The 20,687-nt window shown below is 45.0% G+C and overlaps 1 protein-coding gene across 10 annotated transcripts in view; it reads left to right on the top strand.

The window, feature by feature from the left end:
* Positions 1-20,687, top strand: part of LOC147640153 (uncharacterized) — a 99,388-nt gene that overhangs the window by 18,784 nt on the left and 59,917 nt on the right. For 6 of the 10 annotated variants that reach the window (XM_086777904.1, XM_086777896.1, XM_086777892.1 and 3 more), the window contains exons 4-10: positions 5,949-6,049; positions 15,355-15,433; positions 15,650-15,731; positions 15,866-15,912; positions 16,019-16,111; positions 16,223-16,313; positions 17,676-17,724. In XM_086777904.1, the coding sequence (XP_086634030.1) occupies positions 5,949-6,049; positions 15,355-15,433; positions 15,650-15,731; positions 15,866-15,912; positions 16,019-16,111; positions 16,223-16,313; positions 17,676-17,724 (542 nt within the window). The remainder of the gene's footprint in view (positions 1-5,948; positions 6,050-15,354; positions 15,434-15,649; positions 15,732-15,865; positions 15,913-16,018; positions 16,112-16,222; positions 16,314-17,675; positions 17,725-20,687) is intronic. The other 4 variants (XM_086777918.1, XM_086777910.1, XM_086777915.1 and 1 more) reach the window with 1 other exon arrangement.

Raw genomic sequence — 20,687 nt, 5'->3', positions numbered from 1 at the left:
ATCATCCAACTTCCTCCTCAACTCTTTGGGTATGTGTGCATATGCAAGACACCCAAAGATACGAAAATGTGATACTGAAGGCTTGCGGCCATGCCAAGCCTCAAATGGAGTAATGGAAACCAATGCCTTTGTGGGACATCGATTCAAAATATGACAAGCACACATGACAGCTTCCACCCAAAAGATATGTGGTAGCCTCTTTGCCTTTAGCATACATCTGGCCATCTCCATGAGTGACCGATTCTTCCTTTCTGCAACCCCATTCTGCTGTGGAGTATAAGGAGTAGTATACTGATGTTTTATACCTCTACTCTCAAGAAAGGAATTCAACATGTGTGACATATATTCCCCCCCTCGGTCAGAACGGAGAGTCTTAACCTTGCATCCTGACTCTGTCTCAGCAAGTGCTACAAAGGCCAAAAATGCATCATACCCCTGTGATTTCTGTGTCAAAGGATAGACCCAGCATATACAAGAGAAGTCATCAATAAATGTTGCAAAATAGAAGCAACCACCTAATGACTTCGTCTGCATGGGACCACAAAGATCACTGTGTATAAGCTGCAACTTTGCAGTTGCTCGTAGAGCCTGATCACGTGGGAAGGAAAACCTATGCATTTTTCCCAAAATACATCCTTCACAAATGTGATCTGGAGGCTTCTCCATGAGAGGTAGATCTGTAAACATGTTATGTCGCTGCATAAGCATAAGACTACCAAAATTTACATGCCCCATGCGAGCATGCCATAACTCCGCATCAACCATAGCTGGAGTAAGAGTGAATGCATTATAAGCAGACTGAGCCATTGGCTGAAATGCATCCAACTGATAAAGTCCATGACATAATGTACCAGTAAGCATCAAGGTCAAAGCATTAGCTTTGTCTCTGACCATGCATTTATCATCATCAAAGTGGACTTGCATACCACAATGTGCTAAAGAAGAAATGGACAACAAATTCTTCTTTATCCCTGGTACATATAAGGCATCTGTAAGGCGGAGAATGGAGCCATCAATGGCTGTGAGCTGAATCTCCCCAATGCCACGAACTGGATATGAAGCATTGTTGGCACATTGAACAGTTTTGCCAACAGGGGTAGGGCCAACATGAGAAAACAAATCCCTGCGAGATGTGATATGCTTTGAGGCACCACTATCAAAATACCAAGTACATGCATGCTCTGTCATACTGAGTGCCTGTGAAGACCAAGAGGCATCATAGTTGCATGTATAGAAACAGTAATCCCTGTCCTCAACAAAAGAAGCAGTCTCTGGAGGAGCTTTAGAGGCATCATTTACAGACATCCCAGCTTCCTTTGCCTTCTCTTTGGCAATCCTCTTTCTACATTCTGTGATGTAGTGACCTGGCTTCTTACAGTAATGACATTTGCCCTTCTTCTTGGGCTGTCCATCACCTTTCTTGGTATCCTGAGATGAACCACCATCACCTGAATTCTGATTTGAACTCTTTGGCTGAGTTTTTCCTTTCCCCTTTTGACCTGTAGTAAATGCTTGTTCAGCACTTGTGTTCATATTCATATTCTTCCTCATTTGCTCTTCTTGTAGCAAGAGAGCAACAAGTTCCTGATACTTAAGGGGTTCAACAGCATTCCTCATGCTGAGGTTCAAAGAGGTATGAAAAGCCAAGTAAGATCTTGGCAAAGAGTGCAAGATGGTGGACACAAGCTGTGTCTCAGGAATAATCTCATCCACATTGATGAGTTGCTCTCTCAAATCCTGCAGCTTGTTTAAGTGGCTAGACATATCATCTCCTTCATTCATTTTCTGATTTTCCAGCTCTCTTTTCAAAAATGAGATCCTAGCCTCATTACGAGCAGCATACATCTGCTCCAAAGTCACCCATGCATTCTGTGAAGAGCCAGCTGAACGAATACGAGGTATAATAGACCTCTGTACTGACAATGCAATGAGTGACAAAGCTTGTGCATCCCTGGCATCCCATGTCTTCTGAGCATTTGTTCTTTGAACAGGCAATGGCTGCCCCGGAGCCTGTACCTGTTGTCCTCGTCCACGAGCACCCCCTTGGGGAGGAGTCTCTGGAGCCAATGGACCTGGACGTGGTTCATCACCACTAACAAAATCCCAAAAACCTTTTGCCACAAGCACATTTTTCAGCATAAAACTCCACAAGGAGTAGTTCGTGCCGTCCAATTTGTCTTCCTTAGACAAATACGTGAATACATCACTCTGCTGTTGATTTGCCATTATGCCTACGCACAATGTTGTACCTGTGTATCAAAAAACCCAATAGCAAGAACCCTGAAAACAACTGTACTCCACTGAATACAGTTCACCCAAATGTGCCAATCCTCTGAATGTGCAGTTCAATGCACCAATGACTGAGTAGAGCAGCAAAGAATGGCTTACACAGTGCCAAAATGCCCCAAAAATATCCAAAATTACTGCACCCAAAACCTTGCGAGAAACCTGTGGATTTCTTTGCAAGAAAGTCTGCCTGTAGTGCCTGTAGATTTTCACAGAGAAAATAAAAATACCCAGTATTCAAAATTTGTAATGCTTGCCACAGTGTGATGTTCTGAGTAGGTTGTGGTAGTTGTAGGTAGTTGTAGTGCAAAGTACAGTTGACTGTACTGTGCAGGTACAGTCCACCAAATGAACAAGTGTAGGTACAGTCCACCAAATGAACAAGTATAGGTACAGTCGACTGATACTGTACGGAAGTGGTACTGAAGCAGGTACTGTACGGAACAGAAGGCGATTGCAGACAGATATTCGTAGCAGGTACTCTGTAGGTACGTTTACTGTACTGAGCACAGTACGGAGCAGGTCAACCAGGTACAGGTGGTACACTTCGTGTGTTGGTGCAGTCGACTGTATGCAGGCAAGCAGGTACAAATGAAGGCGGCACTGACAGGTGCAGTCGGCGCTGACAGGTGCTGTAGACGGCGCAGACAGTGTACGGGCAGGTACCTGTACGGAATGCTGCTGTCGACGTCTGGTACGGAAGCTGCAAGCTGTAGTGTATGTGCTGAAGGTGGCGCTTACTGTGTGTGTACGGGCAGGTACTGATGTACGAGCAGGACAGAAACTGAAGGCGGCAGTGTACGGGCAGGGCAAGGGCAGGCCTACAATGCTCTGATACCAAATGAAGGCCTATGCACTGTTAGGGTTAGGGTTTGAAGATGCTGCAAACACAGGCGTGGAGAGCAACAGAGAGAGAACACGACTGCTTGTATATTCAGATGATAAAATGTGAAGTACAATAGCCACATAATAAGTGACCTAAAGAGATGTGTTTATATGTCCGGCCATAAAATGTGCCGGGTGGACCAAAACACTTATAAACTGCTTATAAGTGAAACTAAGCTAAACTGGGGGAAAAAACCTCCACTAACTGAAGTAAAAAGTGTCCCAGTAATCTACTGATGATCACTAGCACTCCTCTGGGTGCATACACAGCATAAGACCCAACACAAGAGTCGGGCTGAACTGTACATGGCTGTAGAAGCACCAATGATGACTGATCTCAAGCCTATGCACTCTTCCAATGGAATGTAGGAAGGTTGCAAATTTGAGGCTGAGAGAGGGCTGATTGGGACTGGTTCTAGGCTGTGAATGAATTCTGAAAATGAATGTATGAATGCGTTTTACCTTTACCGGTAGGGCTGTAGCAAAATGATGAGTGTGTGCATGCTGAAAACTGTGTAGATGCTGAAAATGCAAGGTGCTATATGGGCTGAATGCTGATTTTGTTGATGCTATGCTGAATGGTCCAAGCGTTAATGCTCCTTGTGCTGAAGGATGAAGCGCTTGAAGACTTATGGCTGAATGATATGAATGATATGCAAGTGATGCTATTTATATGCACTTCATTAGCAGGTCGGCTGTCTGAAAGCTGGCCGACTGCTTCATGTGCTGCATTAAATAAATAGTGGTGATAATAATGTGGAAACATGCCAGATAAATGATATAAAATATGGGAAAAAATAATGGATAATAATCTGAGGCTCGTGCAATGATCTAGGAGGTCTAAATGCACATGGGATGAATGCTATGCGAAATGCAAACATGTCCTGATGCAAACCCTAAGGCTTCTATGACATCTATATGCATGAACCAGATCCAATTTCCAACTTTTCCACTTTCCAACCATGAAATCCAATTTCACTCATTCCTTCCTCGCCTCACATATCTTGGACTGAGGATTACAATGGGGTCACGGCGTACGACAAATATCAAATCCTAAAGGGTTCTACTGCTTTATAGTGCTGCACTGATGATGAGCCATCTTGTCACCATGCACTACAGTGCAGAGTGCATGTGACATAACTTGAGCTTTCCATTGGTATATCTTTTTTGCCCTGTTAGCAGACATGCAGATTTCTTTTGAAGTCTTTGACCAAGTTGCGGCCAATCGGTCTACATTAGTCCTTTCTATTGAAAGTTGTGCAATAAACGTCGTGTGTGCGTGCTCACGCATGTGTGCACATGTATGTTTTCTTTAGTGCTACCCTTAATCATGGTTTAGTCTGCCCTTCACCTCCAGAGAAGGGACAGAAACTCGTTCAATGGCTTATCTATGAAGATTTGTCTACTGCCATGACATATCTATATGCATTTACCTGGCACTTGCACCTACTCTTGGGTGTTGATGACATGAGTGGAGATGTCATAGCACGAAGTCTATGCTATGCATTGATTTGAAGCTTTGTGAGTAGATTCTCATGGAGTCAAGATTGCACTTTGGTTTTTGTTTGGTTTGGGAAATAACTTGAACTTTCCATTGGTATTTATTTTTGCTACATCAGAAAACATGAATATTTCTTTTGAAGTCTTCGTCCAAGTTCCACTTTATATGAATTCTTTTTATGCAAAGCTGTGTAATAGCCCATCCAGCTACTTTGTGTGTGTGTGTGTGTGTGGGGGGGGGGGTGTGCGGGGTGGGGAGGTTGTGGTCCCGTGCTCTTCAGTGCTAGCCTTCATCATCTCCGGAGAAGTGCTGGAAACTCAATTTGATGGTTTATTTATGAAGATTTGTCTACTATGATGACATATCTTTATGCATGAATTTGCACCTACTCTTGGGCGCTGATGGCGTGAGGGGGGCTGTCACAGCATGTAGTAATGCTATGCATGATGGAGTTGATTTGAAGCTTTGTGAGTAGACTCTCATGGAGTCAAGATTGCACTTAGGTGGTTGTGAGTAGACCCTCATGGAGTTGATTTGAAGCTTTGTTAGTATACTCTCATGGACTCAAGATCACACTTAGGTGGTTGTTAAGTTTGGGAAATTACACGAACTTTCTAGTGGCCTGTCTTTCTACTGGATTAGCGGATTGCATATTTCTTTTGAAGTTTTTGTCCAAGTTGCGGCCGTTTGGTTTTATAGTTCTTTCTATCCAAAGTAGTGCAATCGCCCATCCAGATGCGTGTTTTCTTTAGTGCTAGACCTTATCATGGCTGAGTCTATCCTTAACCTCCAGAGAACTGATGGAAAATCAGTTTGATGGATTAACTATGAAGATTTGTCTACCAGGGTGACGTATCTTTATGCGTGAACCTGCACCTATTGTTGGGCACTATGATGTGAGTGGGGATGCCATATTAGGTAGTCTATGCTATGCATAATGGAGTTGATGATCTGAAACTTTGTGAGTAGACTCTCATGGTGTCAAGATTGCACTTTGTTTTTTTAAAATTTGGTAAATAACCTGAACTTTCCATTAATTTATAAATAATATTGAAATCCTAATATAGATCATTGATATCTTAATATAGAGTAATGATATCCTACATTAATCAGTATTATCCTAATGTAGAGTAATGCTATTTCTAACATGGATCAATTATATCTCAACAATGATAGTGATATCTTACCATAGAGTAATGATATCCTAACACGGAGGAGTGTCTGCCACAGATCATTAAGATCCTTACCCCTTTGGTTCTCTTTGCATGGATTGCAGATACCAAACCTTGCACACATCTACCTTATTGGATTTTACGAAGAGCGAGAGTTTGCGCTTTATGTGTCGGCCATATCAAACGAGCTCAAAGTTCCTGTCAGGTAATGCACTTACATTGAATGATCAATCTGCTTAGCAACAGGTTAGAATATCATAAATATAGATGCAATAACATGATCTATAAAAAAAAGGATTCCTTTCATTAGTTGAAGTTATCTAGGCAAATGCCTGTTTTCCGATGATCAGATGTTGACATGGATTCTGGAGTTGAGAGAGCAATGCAGAACCTTTTAAGAATTGGAAAGCTTTATACTGGTCTTACAAATTGATACACGAGGGAAAGCCTTTGCCAAAGTTCTACATCAATTATGTAATGCTACCATTGATCTATCATGAAATGGCGATGAGTGTATCACTTCTAGCAAGCAACAAGTATATGTCAGCTTGAGAATAATTCAGGCATTAAAAGGCCTCTATGTGGCCTTTTCAAATTGTGTTGCTCTGTGGCTGGGTGCTTCATGATCATATCTGTTGGACCAGCATACGTACTCACTGTCTCTTTCTAAATTTAGCATATATTAGAGAATGGAGGACTATATAAAACATGGGCTAGTTCCTTTGCGTTAGTTTGGTGGATACCCTACTTTTGTCAGAATATGCAGCGGAGATGAAGACAAAATCTGAAAACTCAAGAGCAAGTGCACTGCAGAAAAACACAGCAATAGAGGAGAGAGAGAGGTGTGTAACTCTGCTATATACACAAGAAATCCCGAAATGCTGAATACAAGATGTGTGGGGGCAAGGGGCCATTTTTTATGGCCCCTATGATCGAGTCGGCCAGTAGCAAGGACAGCCGACATCAACTAGAAGGTACCCGACCTGCTGCTATCCCAGTCGGCCAGCTTATGTCAGTCGGCCAGTGCACGTGTGAAGTTGGCCAACTACAGAGAAAAGCGGGGAGCAGCAGGACTGGTCGGCCATCACCTGGATCAATCCAAGAGCCACAGGACAGCCTCCCACACCTGGTAAAAATAGGGAAAAATATGGAGAGTGGGAAAAATGAGAAAACACCTAAATCGGGCGGGCACACCCACAACAGAGGCCCTGGTGTAAACATACAGACAGGAGATGACTGCGAACACCCCCTCTCAGCTCGTGGATGTGGAACCAACCCCAGGAAGCTAGAGTGCCGCCGGAGCATAGCCTGAGGTAGAGACTTCGTGAAGAGGTGCTCTGCATTGTCCTCCGTCGAACAATAAAGAAGCAAGATGTCACCGGCCAAGATCTTCTCACGTACAAAGTGATATTGTATCTCTATGTGCTTGGTCCGGGCATGGAAGACCGGGTTCCGAGCAATAGCTATACAGCTCTGGTTATCGCATGGATGACTGTGGGCTCCTTCTGTGGAAACCCAATCTCGCCAAGCAACCTCCGCATCCACACAACCTCGCAAGCAGCACCACAAGCAGCCCGGTACTCTGCCTGTGTCGATGATAAGGCAATAGTTGGTTGCCTCTTACTGCTCCATGAAACCGCTCCTGAGCCGAGGGAAAAACTGTAGCCTGATGTGGATCTCCTTGTGTCTGGATCTCCTTCCCAATTTGAGTCACTCCAACCTTGCAGTCTGACTCCATCCATCAATCCCCCTCCTATGTAGAAGAGTCCAAGATCCTTTGTACCCTGCAAATACTGCAAGATCCGCAATCCTGCGTCCCAATGAGACTTCAACGGCGTCTGCATGAATGAGCTCAACAGCCCCACGGAAAAGCTTAAGTCCAATCTAGTGTTCAGCAACCAGATCAATGAACCAACCAGCTTCTGGTACAGAGAGGCATCAATTGGCTCACAAGGATCATTCACTGTCAGCTTTGTGTTCGGGTCCATCGGCGACGTAATAGGCTTGCAGTTCTCCATCCCAAAAGCCTCAAGCAACTCATGAACATACTGCTGGCTGAGAGACAAAAAAACCCCTCTAGGTCTGCCAGATCTCCAATCCCGAGAAGAAGTGGAGTAAGCCTAAGTCGGTCATCTCAAACTCCTTTGACAAGGCAGCCTTCGTCACTCCAATGTGCTCCACATGACTGCTGGCGAGAATGAGATCATCCACATAAAGGATGATTAACGTAGCCATGCCGCGTTCCCGAAAGAGATACAGGTTGGGATCTGCAACCGATCACTGAAATCCAGTCCGGAGAAAGAAGGAATCAATCTTCTGATTCCAAGCCTTGGGAGCCTGTTTAAGACCATACAAGGCCTTCCGTAACCTGTAAACCATCCCTTCTGATCCTGGAACCACAAAGCCTGGAGGTTGCTCAACATACACCTCCTCCTGCAGGTCACCATTAAGGAACGCAGATTTGACATCCATCTGATACACAGGCCACCTTTGAGAAGAAGCAAGGGCAAGAACGGTCCGAATCGTGGTCATCCTCGTTGTCGGTGCAAAGGGATCCTCATAGTCGATGCCTGGCCACTGAGCATAACCCTTAGCCACGAGTTTGGCTTTGTGTTTGTGCACCGACCCATCTGACGCATATTTGGTCTTAAAGACCCATTTGACACCAATGACTGACTGTTTTGATGGCCTGGGTACCAACTCCCAAGTGTTGTTCTTCTCGATGGCATCCAGTTCCACCTGCATGGCTTTTCTCCAAGTATCATGTGCAAGGGCTTCCTTGACGGAAGTGGGCTCTTTGTCTCGCATGATACGAGACATCAAAGCATAGTTTACCTGTAAAAGCTCCGCTGAATGACTTTTGTCACGGACTTTGTGCGATCTTCGAGGTCCGTCCTCTGTGGTCCATTCGGAGGGAAGCTCCGTGACTCCCGAAGGGTGTCCACTAACCATCTGGGTACTCGAACAGAACCTCCTGCTGCTGCGGGGGCTCAACTCCAGCTGCGGGGTCAACCTCCTGAATTGACTATGGTTGTCCAGCTAGAACAATAGACTGGGAAACATCGTCAGAATCCTTTGGGTCTCCAAGAAGTGGCGGCTCATCAACAGTGGAAACTGGAACATGCTCATCAAAGACCACATCCCTGCTGACAACAATCTCATTCCTCTCTGGATCAAACAACCTGATCCCTTGGAAAGAGAGTTATATCCCACAAAGATAAGCTTTTGGGACTTGGAGTCGAGCTTCCCTCTTTGCTTCTTTGGAATGTGTACATACGCATTGCTCCCAAACACACGGAAATGGGAGACATTAGGTTTCTTGCCAAAATATGCCTCAAAGGGAGTCATGTTAGGTATTGAATTTGTCGGAGACCGGTTGAGGATATGGACAGCCGTAGCCACAACCTCTTCCCAAAGTGGACGAGGAAGATCACGATGCTTCAGCATCGTCCTCACCATCTCCACCACAGTCCTGTTCTTGCGTTCTACTACTCCATTCTCTGATGGCGAACCTGTATTGGCTAGTTTCCTCTTGATGCCATGATCTGCACAAAATCTCACGAAAGCATTTGAAGAGAATTCACCTCCTTTGTCAGCCGTGAGAGTCTTTACCTGCAATCTAGACTCTTTCTCCACCATCACATGCCACTCCTTGAATCGAGCAAAAGCTTGGTCCTTCTGAGAAAGGAAATAGACCCATGTGAATGTGGAACAATCATCAAGGAGCAGCATGAAGCATAGAGATTCTCCCAAGGATGGTGTTTGCATAGGTCACACAAGTCAGTGTGTACCAACTCCAACGGTTTCGAAGCCCGCCTGGAAGCCTGCTTCGGAAAGGATTCCGTGTGCTGCTTACCATGTATGCAAGAACTGCAACGTCCTTGCCTGCTGCCAACATCTGGCAAGCCAACCACCATCTGGTCTCAGAAAGCTCGCCGCAGCGCATCCACATTTAAGTGGCCAAACCGAAAGTGCCACAAGTCACCAACCTAAGAACCTGTCAATGAGGAGAGTGCGGAGAGTTTGTAGATACCATTCTCCACATCACCTTCCCAAACAACCTGGCCAGTCTCGCGGTCCCGTAGAGCAACTGAATGCTCCTCAAACTCCACCGGGAAGCCAGTCTTGCATACCTTATGCACTGACAATAGATGAAAACCAAGTGCTGGGATGTAAAGAACACGAGAGGAATGCTTGCCCTCCTTGCCGTCGGGAATGATCTCCATCCGGCCCTCACTGTGTATCGGAATTGTGGAATTGTCGCAAATGAAAATGCGACCTGATTGCCGTTTCAGATCCAAAAAGAAGTCACGGGAAGGAGTCATGTGCCTGGAAGCACCACTGTCGAGAATCCACTCCCGAGTATCCTTTGCGGTGAAGCCAATTGCCTCCTTGCTCGAAGAAGATGAAGCATCTAAGTCCATCATCTCTAGGTGCACAAAGGCTGGAGTCTTTGCAGCTGAAGCTGAAGAATCAGCATTCTTCCCAGTCCGCTTAGGACACTTCCTCCAGTAGTGGCCTTTCTCGCCACAATCATTGCAGGTCCTCTCAGCCTTCAGTTTTTCTCGGTCTGCGTCAGGCTTCTTCTCAGAAGACTTCTCCGATGAAGCCTTCTCTTTGCCCTTGTTGTTATTCCGGCCTTTCGACCGTTGGCTAGTTAAGGCCTCTGAACCTCTGCCATGTGGAGGGTTCGTGAATCTTTTCTCCTGGTCCAAGACCATGGGCACAAGCCACTCCCATGTGATGGTGCTGAGCTTGCCACTGGTAATCAAAGAAGAGTAAAATGCTGAGTACTGAGAGGGCAAATGCGACAGCAACGTGATGGCCATAGCCTCCGATGATATCTCTTTCCTAGCCTGAAGAACTTCCTACTAAAGAGCCTGCAGCTTGTTGCTCTGCTCCCGCATCGTCGATGACTTTGCAGGATTCATCACTCGCATCTCTACTTCCAAGGAGATCCTCTTCATGGGTGATACCCTGTTATGGAGAGAAGTCAAATGCTGCCATATACCTATTGCCAGCATCATATGCTTGATATGATTGATTACCTGCGGTGTGCAGTTGAGGAAAATGAAAGAGCGGACCCTGGCATTGACACGATCCCACAACTGTGCCTGTGCCTCGCGTTCCTTCCGAATCGAGGGTAACTCCCCTTCCTCTAACTCCGGCCGTGGAACCCCAACAACAATGAAATCAGCAAGGTCGTAAGACTCCAAAACAGATTCCATCATTACCTTCCATATGCCGTAGTTGTTCCCAGCCAACTGACAGTTCACTGGAAACGTGGGGAGTATCAGGATCTTCACATGCTTTGTCAGAATACGCAGCGGAGATGATGACCAGATTTGGAAACACGAGCAAAACACAATGCAGAAAATAACAACACAAGAGAGAGAGAGAGATAGAGGCGTGTAACTCTGCTCTATATACACAAGAAGAATCCCGGAATGGTACAAAACTGGCAAGGGACTGTGGGGCCATTTTATATGGCCCCCAAACAGCAGTCGGACTGTTGTAGGGCAGCTGACAGGACCACAAAACTCCACGACCAGCCATCATCACCAGTCGGCCAGCTGATCTGGGAGGTCGTGGACCTGAGCAACAAAACCAGCCATCACCAACATGTGTAAATGCAGTCGGCTTGCTTTAGGTGTCCTCCTTCCACCACGGGGCTGCCACCCAAGCCACAGAAAAATAGAAAAAAATGGGGAAAAAATACGGGGAGTGAGGAAAAATGAGAAAACACCTACAAGGGCGGGCACACCCACAACAAAGGCCCTGGTGTCTACAGAAAGACAGGAGATGACTTCTAACACCCCCTCTCAGCTCTTGGCTGTGAAACCAACCACAGGGAGCCGGGGTGCCGCCTGAGCAAATCTTGAGATAGCGACTTCGTGAAGAGGTCCACCGAACTGTCGTCCGTCGAACAGAACTCTAGCAAGATGTCATCAGCAACGATCTATTCATGAACAAAGTGCCTCTGGATGACCATGGGTTCCTCTAGTGGAAGCCCAATCCTGCAATGCAACCTTTGCATCCTCACCACCTCACAAGGAGCATCACAAGCAGCCGGTACTCTGCCTCTGTTGTCGACAAGGCAAAAGATGACTGCCTCTTACTGCTCCGTAAAACTGCTCTTGGGCCTGAAGTAGATCTCCTCGTGTCCGGATCTCCTCCCCAAACTAAGTCACTCCAAGCGTGGAGTCGGACTCCATCAATCAATCCCCCTCCTGTATAAAAGAGTCCATGATCCTTCGCATGCCGCAGAAAGCACAGGATACGCAATCCTACCTCCCAAAGAGTCATCTGCAACCATGAGCTCAACTGCCTCATCAGGAAGCTCCCGTCTAATCTGGTGTCCATCAACTAGATCAATGAACCATTCTGCTTCTGGGTCAAAGAGGCATCACACTGCTCACAAGGATCAACACCTGTTATTACGGTGCAAAGCCAAGTCCTGGAAACCTGCTGAAGACCACGCAAGGCCTTCTAAAACCTGTCAACCACCCCCTCTGAATCCGGAACCACAAAGCCTAGAGAGTGCACCTCCTTCTGCAAGTAATCAACTGCCACCTGCCTGGCTTTCCAAAAGGTCCCCGTGGAAAGAACATCCTCATCTACAGGAGTTTCTTTGTCCCGAATACTACGAGACATCAAAGCATAAGTTACCTGTTCAGTTTCCTCTGACTCACAAACACAGAACTACCAACATGAGTACTGGAAAGTTCCTGCCAAACTGCAGCCATCAACTGGCAAGCTATCCACCATCTGGTCCCGGAAAGCCTGCACCTGCAGCGTATCCACACTTAAGTGGCCATTACCAGATTGCCACTCAACACAAACCTGAGGACCTGGGAGAGAGAGTGCTGAAAGCTTGTAAACTCCATTCTCCACTCTGCCTTCCCAAACCACCTGGCCTGTTGCTTTGTCCCGGAGAGCAACAAAATGCTCATCAAACTCCACCCGTACGCCAGTCTTGCAAACCTGATGCACTGACAACAGATGAAAACCAAGTGACGGAACATACAACACATGGGAGGAATGCTTCCCCCCTCTGCCATCGAGAACTATCTCCATCCTACCCTCACTGTGAATTGGGATAGTGTAACTCGCGGTAGGTGCCCGGGGGACTAGGGCCTTTGACACCATCAATGCATATTAAAACATTTAAAAGCTGGACAAAACATCCACAAATGCTGAAAATGGAGCTTGCACATGTGACACCACATAGAGGCCGGAATGGGCCGACCCCCCTCCCCCCCACCCCCCCCTTGGAGTATTTTATTACCCAAGGAGAATAATATCATGTACAAGCTTTGAGGGCCTTACTCTTCCCACGGGAGATGCCGGATTATCCATATACAAATGCGATAACACAGCCCAACATGAGGCAACCAAGCCGGAACATAGGCTGTAGAAATGCCGAGCCAACAATATAATCCATATACCTCCGTGTGGGTACTGATTCTTCCCCAAAAACCACGGGTCTTCATGCAATAGAGCTGCTACAACAGGTTTAGCTCTCCATTCAGCCGGTACAATAGGTACAGTGGCTGGTACAATAGGTACAATGGTTGGTACAATCGGTACAAGGGCTGGTATAGCCAGAATAGTGGCTGGTACAGCAGGTATAGTGGTTGGTACAGTTGGTACAGTGGTTGGTACTGCAGGTACAGCAAGTACAAGGGCTGGTACAGCCAGTACAGTGGCTGGTACAGCAGGTACAAGGGCTTGTACAGCCAGTACAGTGGTTGGTACAGCAGGTACAAGGGCTGGTACAACAAGTACAATGGATAGAAATCATAATAAATGATTAAATACCCTTGCCTTCAGTATTTCTTCACGATGGAAGCCTCCAAAACAGTCCCCAACAGTCGGTATTCTTCATGAGCAGCCTTCAAGAGAGAGAGAAAGAGAGTAGCCATCATTAGGGCAGCCTGTAACGGTGGTAGAGGCTAGTGTGCAGCAAGAGAGCCTCTCGTAATGAAGAGAGAGGGCTCCAATTTATAGATTTGGGCCTCCCATGAGCTAAAATGGCAAGAGAAGGCTACAATGACAAGTGGAGAGCCACACAATAGCTGAAGTGACAAGTGTGAGGCCACTTGTCTCACTTTGATCCATTTTCTAACAAGTGTCAGGCCACTTGTCTCACTTTAGTCCACTTTCTTGCCACATGTCCCAATCTAAAAGATGGGTTCTTCCATAATCTTTACCTCTAAAAATATCCCAACTGGTAGACATTTTGTCATAGGCACTTTGCTAACTCTTGGTATCTGCTCAATTCCAGATGTAATGACGCGAACAGAATTTCCATCGGAGTCGGGCCAAAAATAGCAACTCTTCTAAATTTTAGGAGTGTTGTCCTTTGTATTCTAGGATAATCCCCCATTCCCAAGGCTTGTACTTTCCAAATATTCAGACATCCTGGAGTCCACCAGACCCCTTTCATATTGGGAAATGTCCAGGCTCCTCCCCAGCTTCTTAAAAGTTGTCCGCAACTTTAAGCTTCAAGCCATATATTCAAGATATAATCATGTCCCATCAAGTGGGCGAGACGAGACAGTCTTAAAAATCCAATATAACTGAAGAATCCATGTCCCAAAGAAATGGGTGAGACTAAATAAGTCTCCATAATACCAATATCAAAATCACGTCCCAAAATAAATGGCCGAGAATTTCCATGGAAGATATGCTAGACACAGGCACAAGAGCCAATTGTGTCTCAATCACCAATATCAATGAGATAATCATATGCCAATGAAAATCATGAACCAGGTGCTAAGACACTTAAATAAGTGCCATGCACAAGAAACTAGTGCCTCGCACAGAAACATGTGCTATGCACACAAACTAGTGCCATTCAAGAACACAAACCATGGTGACAGAAAAGCTGGTTCTCCATAGTTCTGGCAATCCTTTCTCCCAATCCCAACAGTTCCCATGTTCTCCCATACAATCCCAACTCTGATCAACAAGCATGGTGTGGAAACAATGAAACACTCACTCCACAATCGCAACATGAATCCACGTGTATGGTGGAGTGTTCATTGAATTGCCCTCTCACAATCCCAACATGAATCCGTTCAAAGCCTTAGGCTGATTTACATTGCATTGCTACTGTGTGGGCTGAATATGCTGCACATTAAGATTGGTATCCTCTCCCTTGGCCAGAGCATTTGGGCTAAATCTGCTGCTCTTTAAAATTATTATTTTTTCTATTGGGCTGGCTGCTTCAAAGACTTGTAGATGATAAGGAGAGAGGCATTCCATTTAAAGGCCTCCAAAATGTAGGTCTGCTCGTGTTAGTTGGATTTAGATGTGTTAATCTGCATTAATTGCTTTCACACTTGGGTCAGTTTGGTGGGCAGGCCACTTTTTTCCATCTGGGCACCCTGCCTCACACTCATGCTTGACAAATGCATATGAGTGTAGGAGCAGATGTGTGTGACACTGGGTCACACATGGCACAAAATTATTGAGGATGTGTTGACTATGATGGACGATTTTCAGGTATTTGAAGGAAGACAAACCTCACGGGTCTGCTGGGGGGCTGTACAACTTCAGGGGTTTACTTATGGAGGATGACCCAGTATGTTATGTTTTTGTTAATTTCCTGCTTTTAGAGTGTCAAACTCTTATCATTTATGTGAATTCTTGCCTTACCATCAGTCTGCATATGATACTTTCAGAACATGAAAATAAAAATCAGTGTTTTTTGGTGTTTTTTTTTTTTGGGGCGCCGGGGGGGGGGGGGGGGGGGGGGGGGTGTACATGCTGCAACTGGTCCGATGCCTGTCATCTGCAGAGCAATATTTTTGTCATGAATTGTGATGTCTGCTGCAGTTTCCCTTTATCTGACATGCTCGGTAAGAAACAAAACACAGAAGGTTCGTGATGCTTTCTTTACCAATTGTGTGTAGATAGGGTGCTAGGGCATTGAACCATTTGCAATTCTGCACTTAAGACATCATCATGTTCTAGCATTCCATGGCTTATGTTTTTGATATGTTATGCCCTGCAGTTGCACATTCAAAATATAGGGGCATTGGTACATTACTTGTAAAGAAGGTAACATAGCTTGTTGTCCAGTTAACTATTTGGGAAAAATAGTTTCAATGTTTATGTAAGAGCAGTTAAGTTTGACAAGCGGCCTTTGAGGTCAAGAACTTTACAGGTATCTGCCGAATTGGCAAGTGAGTTTGGTGAGTTGGTAGCAGACTCGGAAACGGGGGAATTGCTGCACTACGCTGAGAAGCCAGAGACATTTGTAAGCAAGTCTTTGCTCGTTTCAAGTCTTATAGCAAGTCTCTTCTGGCTTAACTAATCTCATATGATTTTTATGCGAGCTAATGACTTGGAGTTGTTATGTGAATTGTAGGTCAGTGAATGGATTAATTGTGGGGTGTACATTTTTACTCCTGAGATTTTTATAGCAATCCAAGATGTGGCATCCCAACGGAAAGACCATGGTATGCACAACTTTGAACATTATTTTATGAGGCAGGGATTAGTTTTTTGTGGAGTTGTAGTTTTTGGATTGGAGAGGGGCAGTTGTAGAAGTTCTGAGGGCATGCTCTAAGCATTTCCTATTACAGTATTGTATATATATTGTATCACTTTAGTCTTAGTGGGTGTTTTGGGACTTCCACAAATGCATTCTGTGTGCGCGCACAGGTGCGTTGCTTCTCTATCTTCACAGTATGAGATTCAGGGGAGTTTTCACTAGAGAGCTTTGGACCTTGTCCTACTTAATTCAAAATCTAGATTAGAGATGGAGTAGCCATGGTTAAGCAGCCCCGATGCCTGAAACCCTGGTATGTACACGGGATGGAGGCCATATGGTCTGTACACAGGGTAGGTAGGTCTGGCACATTGCCAAATTAGACTCAGAGCTCATTACATCCTTTTTTCACGTGAGACGAGACAGCAAGGCTAGTACTAACTCAGCCGATCACAGTCAAAGCTCATTACATCCTTTTTTCACACAGCATAGGAAGGAGATTTGGGGAGAAGCCAATGGATTGGATCCCAGACATGCTGCGGATGTGCCTCTAGGGTTTTCTCCCTCGTATTCAAGTTCAGTCCTCCCTCTCATGTTTGTTTAGGTTCAAAGCCATGCTTAGCATGCTAGACATACACACATATATAGTACACATAGACACATGTCTGGTTTGGCATAACTTCACTGATAATAATATTTTTGTTGAGGGCTTTTGTTTTGAGAGCAGCTCAGGATTATGGATATTTTGGGTGGACATATGCTCTTGAAAGATGAGATTGCTTTTATACCTATTTCTTTGACACACAATGAGCTTGTAGCTTGAGCATGTGGCCAAAACGTCAGCATCTTCGAGGTTCAATTTTCCATTTCTTTGTCACAATGTCATTGAGATGATGTGAGGTGCATTACAGTGGCGAGATTGAACCCACACACAGAGCACACCTTGCCCACGTGCTGCATGTGTGCACCCACACATGCACCTCTTGCAAAAGATTGAATTGGATTGTTCCGAGTCTCTATCTCAGAATCTTGTTTTGAGCATTCAACACCAGCACATTATTTTCCATGCTTTTATGTCAGTATAATTTAAAGTTTAGATATGTAAGGCCACTGCCTTGTAGATGTTTGTATCTTTGTTTCAGGCCAAATTTTAAATGTCCAGCTGTTGCTAATGCATGGTTGTAGAAAGAGAACATCCACAAGCAAGGATACATTCAAATCATGGAATGTTACATTTAATAATAACACTCTGGTAGCTGTTTTCATGACACATTTCTGATGTCAAATGGGCTCTAACATTCTAATTGTGTTCCTGTTGAATGTCTGTCAGCAACACTTCGGCGGGTATCAAGTTTTGAAGCACTTCAGTTAACGACCAAGTGAGTTATTGGCTCAAACTGATGCCCCTAGTGATGACTTTTAATTCTTGCATTATAGCTGTGTTTATGATAAGGAAGGATACTTACAATGCCACTTTATATTGAAGAAAAGACGGAGTGGATCTTCTACCCAAGCATGCGTGCACACGTTTAGTATATTCCTATATAAAAATCTGTTCACTTAACTTGTACACAAGCAGGCAAGCCTTTGCTCCATATAGAAGGGCTCCTTCTCTCTCTCTCTCTCTCTCTCATCCGTATTTTTCATGGATCTATTGTAGTAATTTTTGGTCTCATAGACCCTTTTGGATTTTTTGAAGATGTTAATACAACTTTCTTTCTTTTTTTTTTCCTTTTTTCTTTTCTCTGGGCATTCTTGCATGGCGGTTTACTCATCCAGCTCCTAAGTGAGAAATCCAAGGTTCGCTTTCCATTCTAAGGCATTGAGTGCCGTTAAGATTCTCCCTCTAGCCACCAGATCCAATGAGTGGACATCCTACATCCTAAGGCCACATCTTTGATCTTGGAGCTCACATTACAACTTTGGGAAACAATATGAGGCCGATCTCAAAGAACCAAGAAGAAATCATCATCAAGGTGAAGGAAGAGGTGTAAAGGAAGCCGCTATTTAGGGGCAGGCCATAGAGCTCTCACACCATTTGCACGACCTGCGTATCACTGATGTGCTTACCTGTCAAATCCCCATGGATCTCCTTGTAGAGCGCTCTTGAAACACGACTCGAAATCTGCAAAACAAAGCCAAACAACGTGAAGGGGGTGCAGGCCTGACTCACCACCCAACCATGATAGTTGTGGGCAAAACCCACAAGTCTTGGCTGTCCCTACCGAGCCATGAGCTGAGCTGACTAGCAAGACGCACCGACCAATCTCTACCCCGTCATGTCCCATACCACCACGGAGCTACCCTCGCGGGCCTCGAGACTATTGCCGGCCGCAGTTGCATGAAGCAGGTGCACGTCTGCACTAGATCCAGGTTTTTGACTATTGAGCTCTTGCAAAGACTCACAAGACTCTATGAACAATTGACTAACCTTGGCCACCCTTTTATAGGCTTTTGGCCGGTCACCAAGCATCCACACTTGGGTGCCTGCCCGTCCATACTTGGGTGCCCGCCCGTCAGTCTATCCCTAGCCTAGCTCGCCAATCAGCCTGCCTAGCGCCAAGCTTCCCCAAGCCTTGAAGCTAGTCTTGTGTGCGTGTTGCACAAGGTAGATACACTCTGTGCACATGACATACTCCCCTTCCTCTAAGAGCTCACTTCTGAGCTAAGAGCTCCCCTTCCTCTAAGAGCTCACTCCTGAGCTAAGTAAAAACCCAGAGTAGTCCCTCTGAAGGGTAGTCAATGTTTCCCATGTAGCGTCCCCCTCAACATGATCCTTCCACTTGATCTTGTATTCTGTGAGTAGCGTATTCGTAATCGTCTTTCACGAAATCCAAGAATCTTTTTTGGTTCGTGTGAGACAAATGTCATATCCTCGACATCTATGATTTCTTGAGGAGTAACTAATTGGTCTGTTCCACCCAGTACTTCCTTAAGTCTACTGACATGAAATACAAGATGAACTTTCACATGAGAAGGCAAGTCCAATTCATATGCAACTGAACCAATCCGGCGTGTAACCTAAAATGGTCCGTAGTATATTGGGGATAATTTTGGAGATCGACTCGTCCGTAAAGTCTCGAAATCTTTCAGAACTCGCAAATACACCATTGTTCCTTCAGAGAACTCTCTTGGTGAACGATGTCTCGTAGAATAAAATTTGTCTCTGTCTTGAGCACTTCTAATAGATTCCTTCACAACTTGTAACATTTCTTGCATGTCTTGCAAAAAAGTACGTGCTGCATTATGTTGAAGTCCTAAAAATCCCACGGTAACAGGTGATCTAGGTTGGAATTCGTACATAAGCATAAAAGGACTAAAACCTGTACTCGTATGCTTAGTACTGCTATATGCAAATTCTAACATAGGAAGATAATCCTCCCATCATGAACCTTGTCTTTTGGTGACATATGCACGAAGCATGTCTTCCAAAGTCTGATTCACCCTTTTAGTCTGGCCATCAGATTGAGGATGATCCGAGGAACTCAAATTCAAAGTTGTTTCCAACTTCTCAAAAACAAGTCTCCAAAAGTCACTTGTAAACTTAGAGTCTCTATCACTGACTATGTCTTGCGGTAAACCGTACAGTCTAAACAATTGCTCAATAAACTGCCTTGCTAATTGCCTAGCTGTAATAGTCGTCCGAGTAGGCAAAAATCTAACCATTTTTATTAAGCGGTCCACCACAACCCAAATAGAATCGTGGTCTTGATGTGTTCTTGGCAATCCGGTAATAAAATCCATGGAAATACTTTCCCATTTATTACTTGGGATTTGCAAAGGATGCAACATCACAGCCTGTCTAAAGCGTTCAGCTTTATTTGCTTGACAAACTTGACACTTGAGGACATAATCTTCTACATACCCTTTCATCTTTGGCCAATAGAAAACGTGTTTCACTAAAGCTAATGCCCTGTGTATCCTGGGGTGTCGAGCAGAAGGGGCATCGTGACACTCTTTAAAAATCTTGGACTTAATGTCCAGGAACTGTGGTACACAAATTTTGTCATTACGGAACAGTAAACCATTCCAAATCATCCACTGGCCTTCCGCAGCGTGAATGGTAGGCTGCTCAATCACTGAGTCTTGGTCAATCAGTGAGCTCCCGTCCTGGATGCCAATATGGACCAAAATAACTATCAGTCTTGCAAAGCCCTCTCAATGACTGAAATAAGTCAGTAGAAATCTCGGTGAACGACAAATTATTCACCTCTCTGATCTGACTAAGCGCATCTGCTACACTATTCATGGACCCCTTTCGATAGCGTATTTCAAAATCAAAATCTTGCATTAACTCTGTCCATCTAGCTTTTCGTCCTCTCAAATCATCCGCATCACACAT

Source organism: Cibotium barometz, chromosome 3 (genome assembly GCF_041138505.1).
Source record: "Cibotium barometz isolate CiBa-2024 chromosome 3, ASM4113850v1, whole genome shotgun sequence".
Lineage (NCBI taxonomy): Eukaryota > Viridiplantae > Streptophyta > Polypodiopsida > Cyatheales > Cibotiaceae > Cibotium > Cibotium barometz.
The sequence above is the reverse complement of the archived record's forward strand: the minus strand, read 5'-3'. Positions and strand labels throughout refer to the sequence as shown.